Source organism: Suillus paluster (genome assembly GCF_016628075.1).
Source record: "Suillus paluster strain FC165 chromosome Unknown EDB91scaffold_48, whole genome shotgun sequence".
NCBI classification, from domain to species: Eukaryota; Fungi; Basidiomycota; class Agaricomycetes; order Boletales; family Suillaceae; genus Suillus; species Suillus paluster.
Genome location: NW_024537608.1, coordinates 119,170 through 132,804, shown reverse-complemented (window position 1 = coordinate 132,804; position 13,635 = coordinate 119,170). Strand labels below are relative to the sequence as shown.

Below are 13,635 nucleotides of genomic sequence, written 5' to 3'. Positions count from 1 at the left end.
TTTCGTGTGGTGCGGCAGCACATGCAGACAACCTTGAATGAGATGTTGTTAACTTATGCAAACTGAGCCGTCCGACAAGAACTCTCAATATGCTGTTCACACAACAAATGCTAACCTTTCGGACATCAATGAAATCCAAGAGACAGGTCATTCTTATAACTTCCAAGCATTTTTGGACCATAAATCACTCTGATAATTGAAACCGAGGGCAAGACATTTTAATAGCGAACACGTTGTGGGTACAACAAGTGCAGCAGAGAGAAATCGATCTACTACACAGTTGGGTCTTTGCTGCCTACTGCCTCACTTGAGAGCAAGCACATTCGACCCTAAAGGGGATTGCTACTGGGGAGTACTAGTCTCTGTCTAAACGACCCTAATCAACCCTCCCACAGGTAGGATGAGGATCCGCTAAAATGCGGAACAAGCGGAACTTGCACGGAACAAGTGGAACTTGCACGGAACAAGCGGAACTTGCATGGAACAAGCGGAACCTGAGCGGAACTCAAGCGGAATGGAAAGGAATGAAACGGAACTCAAATGGATAAAGCACGGAACGTACTGATTTGTCGGAACTTGCAGGCGAAGTCGAAGGAAGTATATCACAAGGTTAGATTGATAGTGGGCATAAGTCAAAGCGGTCCTCTAGTAAGGTGAAGGGAAAGTGGGAAGGTAAAAGATGGGATTCGATAAAATTACCCCCAAGCCCTGAGTACCACTACTTAAAGGGAAGATTATTTTCAAGGAACACTGAGGTACAGGTAGTAAGTCTCTCAGGAAGCGGAAGTGAAGGCAGGCAGTGCACATGGGCGCAATACTCCGGAATAGGGGTCCGTGTCATAAGGGCATGTGTCAGTTTGATCCGGATAATGTTAGGAACAGCGGGAAGAGGGATACAGCGTACCAATGGACCTGGAAGGATGGGGACAGGACATGTGAAGGTTGTCCGACGATGCGCAGGAATATCGGATAGTGCGGGCGGGTTCCGAAGGATGCGTGGGAATGCGGAACCCATCGGACGATGCGCAAGAAACGCGGAATGTGCAGAATACGCGGAACTGATGTGAGACGATGCGGAAAGGACAGGGTTTTACACCTACAGTGGGGGAATTCCCCACAATGTTCGCTATGTTCACTATTGATTTTCGGTCAACCTCGCAGCATGTCACATTGATTGGGATGAAAGACATGCAAAAGATCGGAAAATCACATTATATTATGCTTGTTCATAGTATCGTGTAGACAATGTTCTAGATAATGGTACAGCTGGGGCATACTCGTCAAGTTTTACCTCAAAAAACCTCACTTCTGACAACACCACTGACAAAAGATCATGCAATTGAATGCACTTGTCCCTCGCCAGTCTCCCGTTACACGGGCTATAAGCGATGCACTTCAATTCATTGAGAAGTTGTTGACTGTCAGTAGTGTGTGCCTCGCACTGGCTGAAAAAGTCGTTCACTTATCCACTCCCCCGATCTTGCACAGACTGCAGTTTCTCATTGAACATCTTTTCCCAAAGATTGTTGGGGCCCCAACAATATTGCCACTGACAAATCAACAGGCACATTTCGGCCATACTTTTGGCCTTGAGATCTGGCGGACACAGAATGGTTTGAGCTGACAGGGACTCTTGATAAAAAATCAGAGATGCCATTCAAGAGAATACTAAATGCTTACCGTTGTCTGAGCCCGCAGGCTGACTCACACTCAAACCGCCGTCGTCTGAGCCCGTAGGCTGACTCTTGCTCAATTGTGACTCCTTTCTCCTGCAAAACATAAGCGCACTGTGCTGTCGCTGATCATTCTCATCAGAATGTACACTGCGCGGAGCCTATGAGTGAATATGAGATGTCAGCTATGAGTTGAATATGAGAAACAAACTTACCTTGCCATACGAGCATGAGCTTTCTCATTTTGAGTTTCACGAACCCTGTAAGAAGCAAAAAGTCAGCCAGATCACCTTCACTGGAATATGAATTTGTCACTCACACAGGTTTAGACATCCAGTGCTGAGTTGCAGCATGCTGGCGTTGCCCTCGGTGCATCTAGTCTTAACATCAATCAGTATATGACGGTTCTCTTCAAATGAGATCGTATGACAGTTCTCTTCAAATGAGATTGATGCTTACTTTGCTTGCGACTCTGTGAGTGTCGATTCTGATGAGTTATATGCCAAAGACGGATGTCGCCGGCCATTGAAGTGTTGAATGCCGATGCTGACAAAGCAGGACACAGCAAATTCCTGTATTGATGTAATGTGTCATGGAAGCAAAGTTGTCTAGGCCCCACGTGCTACAACACCAATACCTATTTTCATCTGGTAGGTTGAACTCATCAGCATCTGTAGGTCTAAAGGCCACACACCAGTTCTACTAGAGACGCAACATATGATTGGTGAGGTGTAAGTGCACACTGATAACGATCGAGTACTTGCACAGTGTCCCCAAACTGCCAACTGCCTCGGACATGACTTGGACATGTGTTTTCATGATAACAAGTCCACAAGGTGCGAGTAGGGTGATTTTTGTTTACAAACTACAACATCTCACAAGTTACAATTTAGGTTCTACAATTTATGATGCATCTAGTGCAGGTGGGCTGCGGAGAGCCATCACAACAAGGTAAGTTATTGTTGTATTTTTCTTCACAACTTAACTCGAACACTTAGGTATCGGTCAAATGCTTCTGGTGCTGCCATGGTCAAATGTGAGACATGGGGACTTCAGGTCACGATGCATCTGATTGAAATGGGCTGTGGAGAGCCAGCGCAGCAATGTAAGTGTGATTGTTATATCACGATCATTCCGCTTATATACTTAACTCGCGCGTGTTAATTCAGTCTTGTGCAAGACACCATGGAAGATATCAGCTATTGGACAAATGCTTCTGGTGAGTGCCATAGTCAAATGTGAAACAGGGGGACTTCACACCAGTACAATGGCATGTGATCTGGCAGGTATTTGATGCATGGTATGTACAATTGATGTACAATATTCATTTATTGCGAAAATCACCTGTGACTGTGTATCCAGATCTCCTGAACAATGCAATGTGACAGACGCGACATTTGAAAAATGCGATGTGACAGACGCAACATTCGAAAAATGCAGTGTGACAGACGCGACACATCCAGTTGATCCGACATGCTATGAACGTTTGGTTTACTTACCACCGCACTCAAGACCCAACATGGATACTACCCTCTGTCTGTACAGCTCTGATCAATTGAAAGCATCTACAGGTGATTTGCATTGCACACAAGCTCACACTGTTCACTGGAATTGATTTTTTTTCAGCGACTCATCAGACTTCCACCTGGCCATCTTCAGCCACGAATGAGCCTCAGGCTTCGCTTCTCCCACCTGCTCAGACAGTGGATGTGCAATCTTTCCCTCCTGGACCAGGAACTGAAGATATCTATTCATGGGAGGCAAATATCAATAATCGCAGCAACTCTGTTCTCTATTCACGTTCCCACCTACAAGTGACACTCCCTCCTTTCCAGTGCCCTCGCTTCCAGCGTTCACATTCCCACCTACAAGTGACACTCCCTCCTTTCCAGCGCCCTCGCTTCCAGCATTCACGTTCCCACCTACAAGTGACACTCCCTCCCTTCCAGCACACGATTCCATCAATTCAGCATGGAGCAACCCTTCTCCATTCACGTTTGCACCTGCAGATGGCCCTCCCTCCCTTCCAGCGCATGATTCAGCAGCTCTACCTTCAGATCGTGATACCTCCCACTTGCAAGTCCCCTCTCCTGACAATGCCCAGGAAGGCATTCAAAACATGGACCTGCAGCTCCATAAGCGAGGCGACGACTCAACTTGGGCTGCGCACAACCCCGGTCATCCAGTTATCCCTACCCATCTCAAGGGTGCACCTTTGACACAGGCAGAAAAAGCCTCACGTGCCCTCAAGGCAGCCCAATGGAAAAAAAGTGAGAAGGCACTTGATGACACCATCAGCAGTTTCCTTGACAACCAGGACAAAAAAATGAAGGATATTGGCGCATTGCACAGCATTACTGAGGCCCACATCAAGAAACTGATCACCTACCACACACACTACAAGAAGTCCCGCGGACCTCAACTCTTCAACGCACTGGTTCATGCTAAGAACCAGGAGGTCAATGGAGGTTTGTTTTGTGTGTCGGAACTATTAACTCTCACTGACAGTCATTCAGCTCGTCCGGTTGGAAGCAAGTTGAAGATACAGGAGATTCGCCAGATGGTGACATCCGATCCATCCATGCAGAAGGAGAATTTGACCGATGGAGAGATCAAAGAATATATAGCTCAGCTCCAGGAGCATTGGTCACTCAAAACCGGTGGTTTGCGCAGCAATAACATAGCTGCAGCACGAGATGTTAACGCTACTACTGACAGAATTTGACGAGAGGTACATTTTGACTTTGATGTCAATTTTTTGCTAACTGTTGCTTAGCTTGATGGGTTATGCGAGCGATGTGGCACCTACGCCACATTCTTTATTGCAGGAGGGCACGTAAACAATCAGACACCAGCAACATGGTATGCGACAGATGATGCTGCAGACTTTTGGGAAGATGTCTTGGACCTCATGTTGAATGATGTTGTGCGCAAGTTTGAACAATGGGCGTGTAGCCAGGGCAAAAGTACGTTTGGACCGCTCGTCTCAAACTGTATATCATTGTTGATTCACCTTCACATATATTGTAGAGCATGACAGCCTCGAAAACATGCAGAAGCAAGTTGGACGACTCATCCTCAGCGGTCTACGTACATTACATATGTTTTTTTTATATTGCATGCTTCAACTCACGTACCATGGCAGGCCAAATGACGGGCAAGGACAACATCAGCATGAATTACCCAAACTACATCAAATCAATTGTCCTATCCTACAGTATAGTCCTTGATGGCTGGCCTGCAACTATTCCTTTCATGTCGCCCTGGAATATCCATACTGTCTGCGAAATACAGGAGTTGCGTGATGCTCTTAAGGCCAGGACCTGCGCTTGGAAGAGATTGACAAAGACCGAGCTCGAAAAGTATAAGGAGGATCTTGAGCGACGTCGGGCAGCAGGAGAAACGGTTGGCAAACCTCACAAGAAGCGCTCCGACTCGGGGAAGTCTCGCAAATGCAAGAACACGCAGCGAGAGGACACTGAAGGTGAGCGTCCTGCGAAGAAGTCGAGGAGGTCCAACAAGACAGGAAAAGTGTCACGTCCGGAACCAAAGAGTCGCGAGATTATCGAGAGCAGCGATGAAGAGGCTTCTGTCAATGGAGAAGACCTGGATTAGTAGTAAGCTCCTCTCACCCCACCTGATGCTTCCCTATAGTACTACATTTTGCTTCACATCACTTGTAGGTACCTCAATTAGTATGTTTTGTAGCCCTTCGTTCTCGCAAGCTCGTATCCCTGCAATGACATTAACTTACTCTATCTACTATACCCTCCATAGTACAAAAAACGCGCTGCAAATTGACCCAGGTATGAGCGAGAACAACGTGCTCGCTGTTGCGCACAGCGAGCACAAAGGGCGGACATTGCCGGCATCAGGAATGGATGTTGTTACCTGGCGGTATCTCTAATTATAGCCACGGCTACCGTTACCACACGCTGCTGGGCAAAGAAACTGCAAGTCCCTGGGAATATATATTGAACAATTATTGAACCAAGCCCTGGTTCACTATATCCAGTACTACTTAGAGGTGCGGAGGGCCCAGTCTATCACTACTAATTACAGTACTTACGTGGGAGTCACAGGTGCCAAGAATCTCCAGGAAGGTGTGTGATCCTGTAATGAGAGCAGGGGAGAATCTCCACTATAACCTCTTCAGGGTTTGTGGGATCAGGTATTTTGGTGGTTGTGATACTGGAAACACTCTGAATGTTTTTAATGGAGGGCTTTGGCCTCTTTGCCATGGGGGCTTTGTGATTGACACCGACACCAGTCTACATATTTTGTAGTCAGTAAAATTTAATATTAGCAACCAAAGCATACTACCCCAGACGTTACCCGCAAGGACACAGGTTTGGGTTCAGTCTTGACCATGGTCTTCTTGTGGTGACCAAAAAATTCAACTTTGGATGAGGAGAGCAAGTCATCCTCAATGACAAGGTCATCCTCGATCATAGGGTCGTCCTCAAGCAGGTTGTCCTCAATATCTGTGTCCTCGATATCTGTGAATTTCCGCTTTACACGTGTTGCTGGAATGGTAGGGTGGGATGTGTGGGCTTGGGCAAGAGGTGGAGGCCATGGGTCAGCATCATAATATCCTTTGGGAACCTGTGCAGAAGGAGGAGGTTCGAGATCAGAATCTGTATCTGAGTTGGATTCATAGTAAATCAGGGGAGCTAGGGGAGCCTGTGCAGGTGCCTCGGTGTCCATTTCAAAATCATTGTTTGAAATCATGAAGGTACCATCATTGGCAATGTCAGGTTCGATCACGTCAAGCTGCTTGGGTGCCAGATTGGCATTGTGTTGGGCTAAGTTTGTGGGCACTGCAGTGCCAGGGACATTGGGAGAAATCTTGATGCCCTGCAAATACGATTAACACATTAAAAATAAGATATAGATGAAGTCACCTGAGTAGCCTTCAATTTTGACATTCAACAAAGAGCTTGAGAGTGCTCGACTGATTCATCTAAATCATTGTCATCAAACAGGGTAGAAATAGCAAGACCTGTCAATTTGTCAGCCCCAGCATCAAAATTGCTACTGATGGACGTGAGTGGGGCACTGCTGCTACTGATAGTGGTTCCCCTGGTGAGCTTAGAGGAGGGAGCAGAACTAGAGATAGTGGACTCCTGGATGGAAGACGCTGCAGAAGGTCTGGCATTGGAGGACGGCTTTGAACCACCAGTGGGAATGCTTGATCCCCAGTCCGGGATATGCCCAGAAAGTTGGAATTTTTTAGGGGCCAGTATGGGGCTATCAGCATCAATATCATGGACCATGAGATTGAAAAAAAAGAGTTGTTTCAGTCAGATAGAGCTTCATGGTTAAGGTAAAAAAATAAACGCCTTACACATCAGACACTTGGTTATCATAATCATGTGTCTCTTTTGATTCATCGATAAGGCCTGCTGCTTCAATCACATTTCTCACTGGCGTCTTCACTGGGATTACTTTCCTCCCCTTCGTTTTGCGTGTCCCTGGCACTTGCACTTCCAACTCCTCTTCACTCCCAGGATGCTTGATGTTAGCACCAGCTGTCATTTTACCTTTACATCAGGAAAAACTATATCTCTATATAGAGGACCATCCTCTATATAGCCCCGATAGCACACCACAGCTCTATACAGTCTATGGCAAGCTATCACAACACTATAGACCAGTATAGACATCATGAAAGTCTATATATTACCATAAAGTTTGGTAAGTGTATTTAGAAGTAAAACATTTCAACAACTATAGACCCCAGTAGACCGTGGGAACTTTTTTCGATGAAAACCAAAGTTGTAGTCCTTGTCTAGGGAAGTCTATCCATAGTCTTATGACTTCAATAGGTTAAGATCCTAGTGAGTTATAAGGAAAATACTCGAAATTGAAGGGTTCAAGAAAGCAACTTGACCATGGGAACTTTTTTCGATTAAATCAAAGTTGTAGTCCTTGTCAAGGGAAGTCTATCCATAGTCTAATGACTTCAATAGGTCAAGATCTTAGTGAGTTATAAGGAAAATACTTGGAATTGAAGGGTTCAAAAGTGTTAAGGTACACCTTATTTATGTAAGCAAAAATGCGAAAATTCACCTTATGTGTATTCAAAATCCTAATGCTAACAGTCAATTTCATTGTCTTTTTCTTACTGTCATAATCCTAGTCCTATTAACCAAAAACTCGAAAATTCACCAAGTCTTGTGTTGTAGCTTTGTTTGGCACTGCTTATGTAAGCAAAAATGCGGTCAACCAACAAGTCTTTTCCCATTCTTTCCTTCCCCCCCCACTGCCCCCTCATTAGATTATCTTCCATATTTTTCTTACAGTTTTCGAGTTTTTGCCTCTCTTCTCTTCTTCTTGCTTCTCTATCCTTCTCTTGGTGTTGATGTTGTTGGTGCTGGTACTGGTGCTGGTGCTTTGAACTCTGGTAAGTCTCCCTCCATAATTTTCGCATTTTTGACTATTTGACTAATCTTTTTTCTAACCCTCTCCTTCTAGCTCTCTTCCCTCCTGCTCCTCCTCCCCCCAACTATTTTCGCATTTTTGACCATTTGGCAAGTCTTTTCTCTGACTCTCACTTCCTCCTGTCTGATCCTCTCCTTCTAGCTCCCTTCCCTCCTCTTCCCTCAAGAATTTTCGCAATTTTCACTATTTGGTAAGTCTTTCTTTTTTTTGTATTCATCTTTCCTCTCTGATTCTTCCTTCTAGTTCTCTTGCCTCTTCCTCCTGTAATTTTCGCATTTTTGCCTGTTTTGTAGTTATTAGTTTACATGTATTGTAGTAGTTGAAATATAATTTGGAATTTTCGCTTTTTTTTAATTTTGAGAACACTATCATGGCAACAAACAGCTATTAAGAGAAATTTTTGCTTTGTGTTTTGAGCTATAATAGCTACAATAGTTGTGGTATGTTCCACCCAGCTATAGCAACTTTAATAGAGCTATATAGCACTATACACTGGTGTAGTAAGCCTGCACAATTGGGCACTTGGCTATACGAGCTATAGGGCTATGGAGTCTGTATAGCAGTCTATATGTAGCCCTGCCGCCCTTGACTTTGGCACCAACAGCCTTATCGGCGACAATTCCTGCACCTTCCTGACCACACACCGTAGTCATGTTGGAGGTGTCTGAGGCTTTCACACCCTTTTTTACTGGGTGTGGACGAGGATGACTAGGCTTGGGTGCATCAGCACACATTGCAGCTTGGTTGGTCTCCATCTGTTTCTGAAATGTGGCAATGCGCTTATGCCTTTCTTGCACAGCTGTTTCACTTGCCTCCTTTGCTTCTTTTTCACGCTGGTCGTCAGCGGACTTTTGAGCTTTGGTACGTCTCTTTGCACGACCTTCACCCCCAGTCATATAATGTCCTGGATGCTGAGTAGCATTTTTAGCTTGAGTTGTCATGCATTTCGAAACTGTGCTGGCAGGCTGAGACATGGTATTGATGGATGGGTTGGAAGGCTGAAGAAATTTGAGGGCGATGGTGGTTGACAACAAGGTGGGTTTCGTCACATTTCTTGACAATGTAGTCTAAGCTGAGTCTGAATAAATACATTGACCCTACTTACAGTCATGCCCTGATGCTACTACCTATTAGTTTAGTGCAACCCTTCTGCAGCTGCTATTGACATTGGGGACTGCATCAATATTTACCAAAGCCTTTCCAGTGCAAGCATCAAAATTTTCCAACACTTTTCCTGGATGTCAAAGTTCACCCATGCCATTTTGATGCAGCAACGTCAATGTTAGCCGAGACATTTTGTCGAGAGAAAAGTTTCCACCCCACTAGTACGTCAATTTTCACCAGGACTTTTCCAGTATGGCTTGAACATCAATATTTACCAAAACTTTATGTGTCGGCCTTCAGAATCCTCTTCAATCATTGATTCCAACAGCCCCACCTGTAGCGCATATGCCTCCCCACCGTTCTCACAATCTCCTTCAGCTTCCATGCCTAGCTCCAGCCTGCACACGCTGGTTTCGAAATCAGTCAGGTTGCACCCAATACATGTGTGTGCTCCACCCAACTTTACCTGCTTCAGGACAGCCCCCTCAGGATCTCACACCACTGCCCCCTCAGGATCCTCCCCTACTATCTCAGTCACCATCCCACCCTCAATATTTTTCACCACCCCCTCTGTATTTCGCACAGCCACCCCAGTCATCACCTCCCATACTCCCTGAGCAAATTCACTGACGCAAGTGAGCGTTACTATCGTACCCACCATTCAATGCTAAACAGTAAGTTTTGACTCAGATTTACCTTAGGACGACCATGCATGGCTGAGGGAGCATTTCTGCCATATGGCACCCCACCAACTCCCATGCCACCAAAGTTTCCTGTCAATTGGAGTCCATATCGCAATAGAATAGAATTTGAGATGGCAGAGTTCGCATTCAAAAAGTGCCACATGTCTACAAACAACTTGGATTTCCTATGTGACTTAATGGCTGCAACTCTTGCGAAACACTGTGACACCCCTCCATTCACCGATCACAAAGATCTACACAACGTCATTGATGCGACACAACTTGGTGACGTCCCCTGGCAATGTTTCTTGGTTCAATACACAGGAGAACACCCTGAGGTTGTCCCACCATGGATGGATGATGAATTTGAGGTCTGGTATAGGGACCCCCGTGAGATGGCGCACAACATATTGGCCAACCCTACCTACAAGGATGAAATTGACTATGTGCCATTTCGTGAGTATAATGCATTGGACGACACGTGCCAATGGAAAGACTTTATGTCTGGAGATTGGGCATGGCATCAGGCAGTACATCTTTAATCTATTACTATCATTTCTTGGGACATGCTAATGTTCTATCAAGGACACCATATCAAAAGATCCAGAAACCTGTGGATCTACTTTAGTCCCAATCATTCTTAGTAGTGACAAGACTACTGTCTCCATTGGCACTGGTAACAACAAATACTATCCACTCTATGCCTCAATCGAAAATGTACGCAACAATGTGTGGCGCGCTCACCAAGATGCTGTTGTTATCATCAGTTTCCTCGCTATACCCAAAAGTATGTGTGTTGATTATTTACATTTTATTATGCCCCATCTGAATGGCACCCCAGCTGACAAGAAGTATTCTAAAGATGATGTGTTTCGGATATTTCATTGTCAGCTATTCCACAGCTCACTATCTGCAATTCTCTCCAGCCTGAAACCTGCAATGACTGAGTATGAGGTTGTGCGCTGTGGAGACGGTCATTTTCGGCGCATTATATACAGTCTAGGACCCTACGTTGCAGATTATGAGGAACAACTGGTGTTATCCTGCATTGTTAAACATTGGTGCCCAAAGTGAGTGTGAGAACTTGCAATTGGTGTCCATTCATACTGATAATACTTGTAGATGTATCGCACTTCGAACAGACCTCGATAGTGGTGGTGTGTACCACTGTCACAAGCATACTGATTTCATGGTCAATGAACTACACGGGGATATATTGTGGGATGAATGTGGTCTCATTGGCGATTTCATTGTGAGCAGAACCGGCTGCTCTTCAATATCAGACTAATTTGTTTTGTATAGCCATTTATGAATGACTTCCCCCAAGCTGACATTCATGAATTGCTATCATTCAACCTCCTCCACCAGCTAATCAAAGGTGCTTTCAAAGATCATCTTGTCGACTGGGTAGCAAAGTACCTCAAGGCTTTGCATGGTACCAGAAGGGCAGACAAGATCATGAGCAACATAGATCACACGTATGTCACCTTGCTCATTGGCTCAATGACATTCTCTAACAATAAGTCAGAGTTGCTGCTGTAGCATCATTCTCAGGTTTACAATGATTTCCTCAAGGCCATGACTTCAAACAGTGGACGGGTGATGATTCAAAAGCGCTCATGAAGGTCTTTCTTCCAGCTATCGAAGGCCACGTACCTGAAGACATGGTGTGTGCATTTCACACATTGTTAGAATTTTGCTACCTTGTGCGGCACAATGTCATTACTGAAGATACCTTCAAGATGCACTTCATCGTTTTCATCGCTATCACAAGATATTTGATATTGTTGTTCCTACCTTCTCACTCCCCCACCAGCACTTGATGACTCATTACACAGACATGATACAACTCTTCGGTGCCCCAAATGGTCTATGTTCTTCAATCATGGAATCAAAACACATCAAGGTGGTAAAGGAGCCCTGGCGGTGGTTGAGCAAGCACAATGCTCTTGGTCAGATGCTTGTGACCAATCAACACCTTGACAAGCTTGCAGCATCACAAGTAGACTTTGATGCGTGAGGGATGCTCACTGGTACTGTTTTATCAAGTGTTTTGGCCGCTCTTGGTAAGTTTTCTATATCTGATTGTCTCCTTGTATACTTATCAGCAATATACAGCAGCAGATGAAGATGCACTAGCTGCACCTGCTATCACCACACCACAACCAGATGCCCATACCATTGAACCGCAACCAGAAAACAATACCAACAACAGTGAAATAGTTGATGGTCCAACCATACTCGCTTATGTATCGCTTGCCACAACTCCTCGTAAGTAATATCACGCAATGTCCAAGCTGTAAGCTCATAACTGTGTCACACAGAACAAAAATGGGCACATACAGTAGCAGCATTGGCACTTGAAGTCGCTGTTCCAGATCTGTGATGTCTCATTCGACACTTTCTGTTCTCTCAGCTCTACCCAAATGATCCTCGCAACCCCAAAGATGTCCCAGCTGCTAGCTGCCCTAGACATGAAGGCAAGCTTCAGGTCTTTAATTTGGCTGCTGCAACATTCTATGCTCCCAGTGATCCAAGTGGCATTGGCAGCATGCGACGTGAACATGTCTGTGCATGCCCACTCTGGAGGAACAAGTACCCACGCAATGATTGTGTGTTCATCAACACTGATTCGAAATGCTGAAGGAATGCGAGGACTCGAAATTGCGAGAGTGATATGTTTCTTTTCTTTCAAACACGACTGGGAAGTATATTCATGTGTTCTCATCCAATGGTTCAACAAGATTGGTGATTGTGCCGATGAAGACACTGGCATGTGGATGGTCCAGTCCAAGTCTTCATGAGGATGGCTCCTGGAACCTTGCTGTCATTCATATTGAGATGGTCTACCATGCAGTGCACCTGATACCTGTCTATGGCTCTGAGTACATCCCTCACTCCCTCAAGTTCTATCATTCTTATGATTCTTTCCATTCATTTTATGTCAACAAATATGCTGATCACCATGCCTTCAAGATAGCATCCTGACCGCCACACGTGACATAGGTGGGTCCTCAATTCAATCCTCAGTCTGTTGCTAATGGTCAGATCAACCCCAATAGAATATTCAACTTATCGACACTCAGTGTCTCCGCTTTTGACAAGCCTCACTTCAAGGAAAACAGGCGTCAGGCTTACACTGTCAATGAGAAGACCGGTCACCAGACTTCCAGCTGAGTCTTGGGGTACTGGTCACGCTGTTGCATGTATTCCTCGTGTCAGTGGTGGAGGTATCCACTGCTCTGCCACCTACCATCACTCACAAGCGAGTGATCGAAGAATTTGGGGAGCGTAACTGCCAACTGGACCCCCCCACTACCAGGGCTCACAAACAAGCAATCAAAGAATTTGGTGAGCATAAATGGACCGCCTCACCTACCGTCACTCACAAGTGAGCAATCAAAGAATTCAGTGAGCTGTAACTGGACCCCTCCCTCCCCACCTACCATCACTCACAAGCGAGTGATTGAAGAATTCAGGTGAGTGTAACTGCATCAATCCTCACCTGCGGTCACCATATCGAGCAAATCGCTCAGGTTCCCCTTGTCGTTGAGAATGCAGTAGAGCCATCAAGGAGGCTATTACTCTCCTCCAGGCCCTGAATGCTGATGGGACCAAGGTTCCCAACTCGCGCAAACTCCATGTCTTGTCAGCAAGCTGGGGATGACTGGGAATAGCAGGCAAGGCAGGTATCGGAGATCTCAACGAGAAAGAACGTAGGTCATTCATAA

General features: G+C 45.4%; 6 protein-coding genes across 6 annotated transcripts; 3 read left to right on the top strand and 3 right to left on the bottom strand.

Moving 5' to 3' along the window:
* Positions 1-1,228: 1,228 nt before the first annotated feature.
* Positions 1,229-1,453, bottom strand: EDB91DRAFT_1030108 (uncharacterized protein; the record flags this gene model as incomplete). Its single annotated transcript, XM_041312700.1, has 1 exon — positions 1,229-1,453. A coding segment is annotated over one exon (225 nt), but the record flags the coding sequence as incomplete, so codon positions are not given.
* Positions 1,454-3,192: 1,739 nt separating this feature from the next.
* EDB91DRAFT_1250925 (uncharacterized protein) lies at positions 3,193-5,288 on the top strand (the record flags this gene model as incomplete). Its single annotated transcript, XM_041323287.1, has 7 exons — positions 3,193-3,244; positions 3,300-3,473; positions 3,509-4,141; positions 4,190-4,371; positions 4,450-4,639; positions 4,704-4,763; positions 4,819-5,288. 7 exons carry the CDS (start codon positions 3,193-3,195, stop codon positions 5,286-5,288), a joined length of 1,761 nt encoding a protein of 586 aa, XP_041174749.1.
* Positions 5,289-5,749: 461 nt separating this feature from the next.
* EDB91DRAFT_1084072 (uncharacterized protein) lies at positions 5,750-7,211 on the bottom strand (the record flags this gene model as incomplete). The annotated part of the gene is made up of 4 exons (XM_041315712.1): positions 5,750-5,944; positions 5,994-6,530; positions 6,629-6,923; positions 7,021-7,211. 4 exons carry the CDS (start codon positions 7,209-7,211, stop codon positions 5,750-5,752), a joined length of 1,218 nt encoding a protein of 405 aa, XP_041174748.1.
* Positions 7,212-7,632: 421 nt separating this feature from the next.
* EDB91DRAFT_1337894 (uncharacterized protein) lies at positions 7,633-8,464 on the top strand (the record flags this gene model as incomplete). Its single annotated transcript, XM_041325601.1, has 7 exons — positions 7,633-7,657; positions 7,690-7,721; positions 7,862-7,881; positions 7,979-8,079; positions 8,151-8,307; positions 8,361-8,380; positions 8,411-8,464. The coding sequence occupies 7 exons, from the start codon at positions 7,633-7,635 to the stop codon at positions 8,431-8,433; spliced, it is 378 nt and encodes a 125-aa protein (XP_041174747.1). The 3' UTR covers positions 8,434-8,464.
* Positions 8,465-8,602: 138 nt separating this feature from the next.
* On the bottom strand, positions 8,603-9,091 carry EDB91DRAFT_1250923 (uncharacterized protein; the record flags this gene model as incomplete). Its single annotated transcript, XM_041323286.1, has 1 exon — positions 8,603-9,091. The coding sequence occupies one exon, from the start codon at positions 9,089-9,091 to the stop codon at positions 8,603-8,605; it is 489 nt and encodes a 162-aa protein (XP_041174746.1).
* Positions 9,092-10,101: 1,010 nt separating this feature from the next.
* Positions 10,102-12,892, top strand: EDB91DRAFT_1238425 (uncharacterized protein; the record flags this gene model as incomplete). The annotated part of the gene is made up of 11 exons (XM_041321709.1): positions 10,102-10,434; positions 10,490-10,691; positions 10,746-10,974; positions 11,027-11,156; positions 11,207-11,382; positions 11,433-11,458; positions 11,480-11,622; positions 11,679-11,906; positions 12,321-12,520; positions 12,576-12,687; positions 12,710-12,892. The coding sequence occupies 11 exons, from the start codon at positions 10,102-10,104 to the stop codon at positions 12,890-12,892; spliced, it is 1,962 nt and encodes a 653-aa protein (XP_041174745.1).
* Between the last annotated feature and the right edge of the window lie 743 nt (positions 12,893-13,635).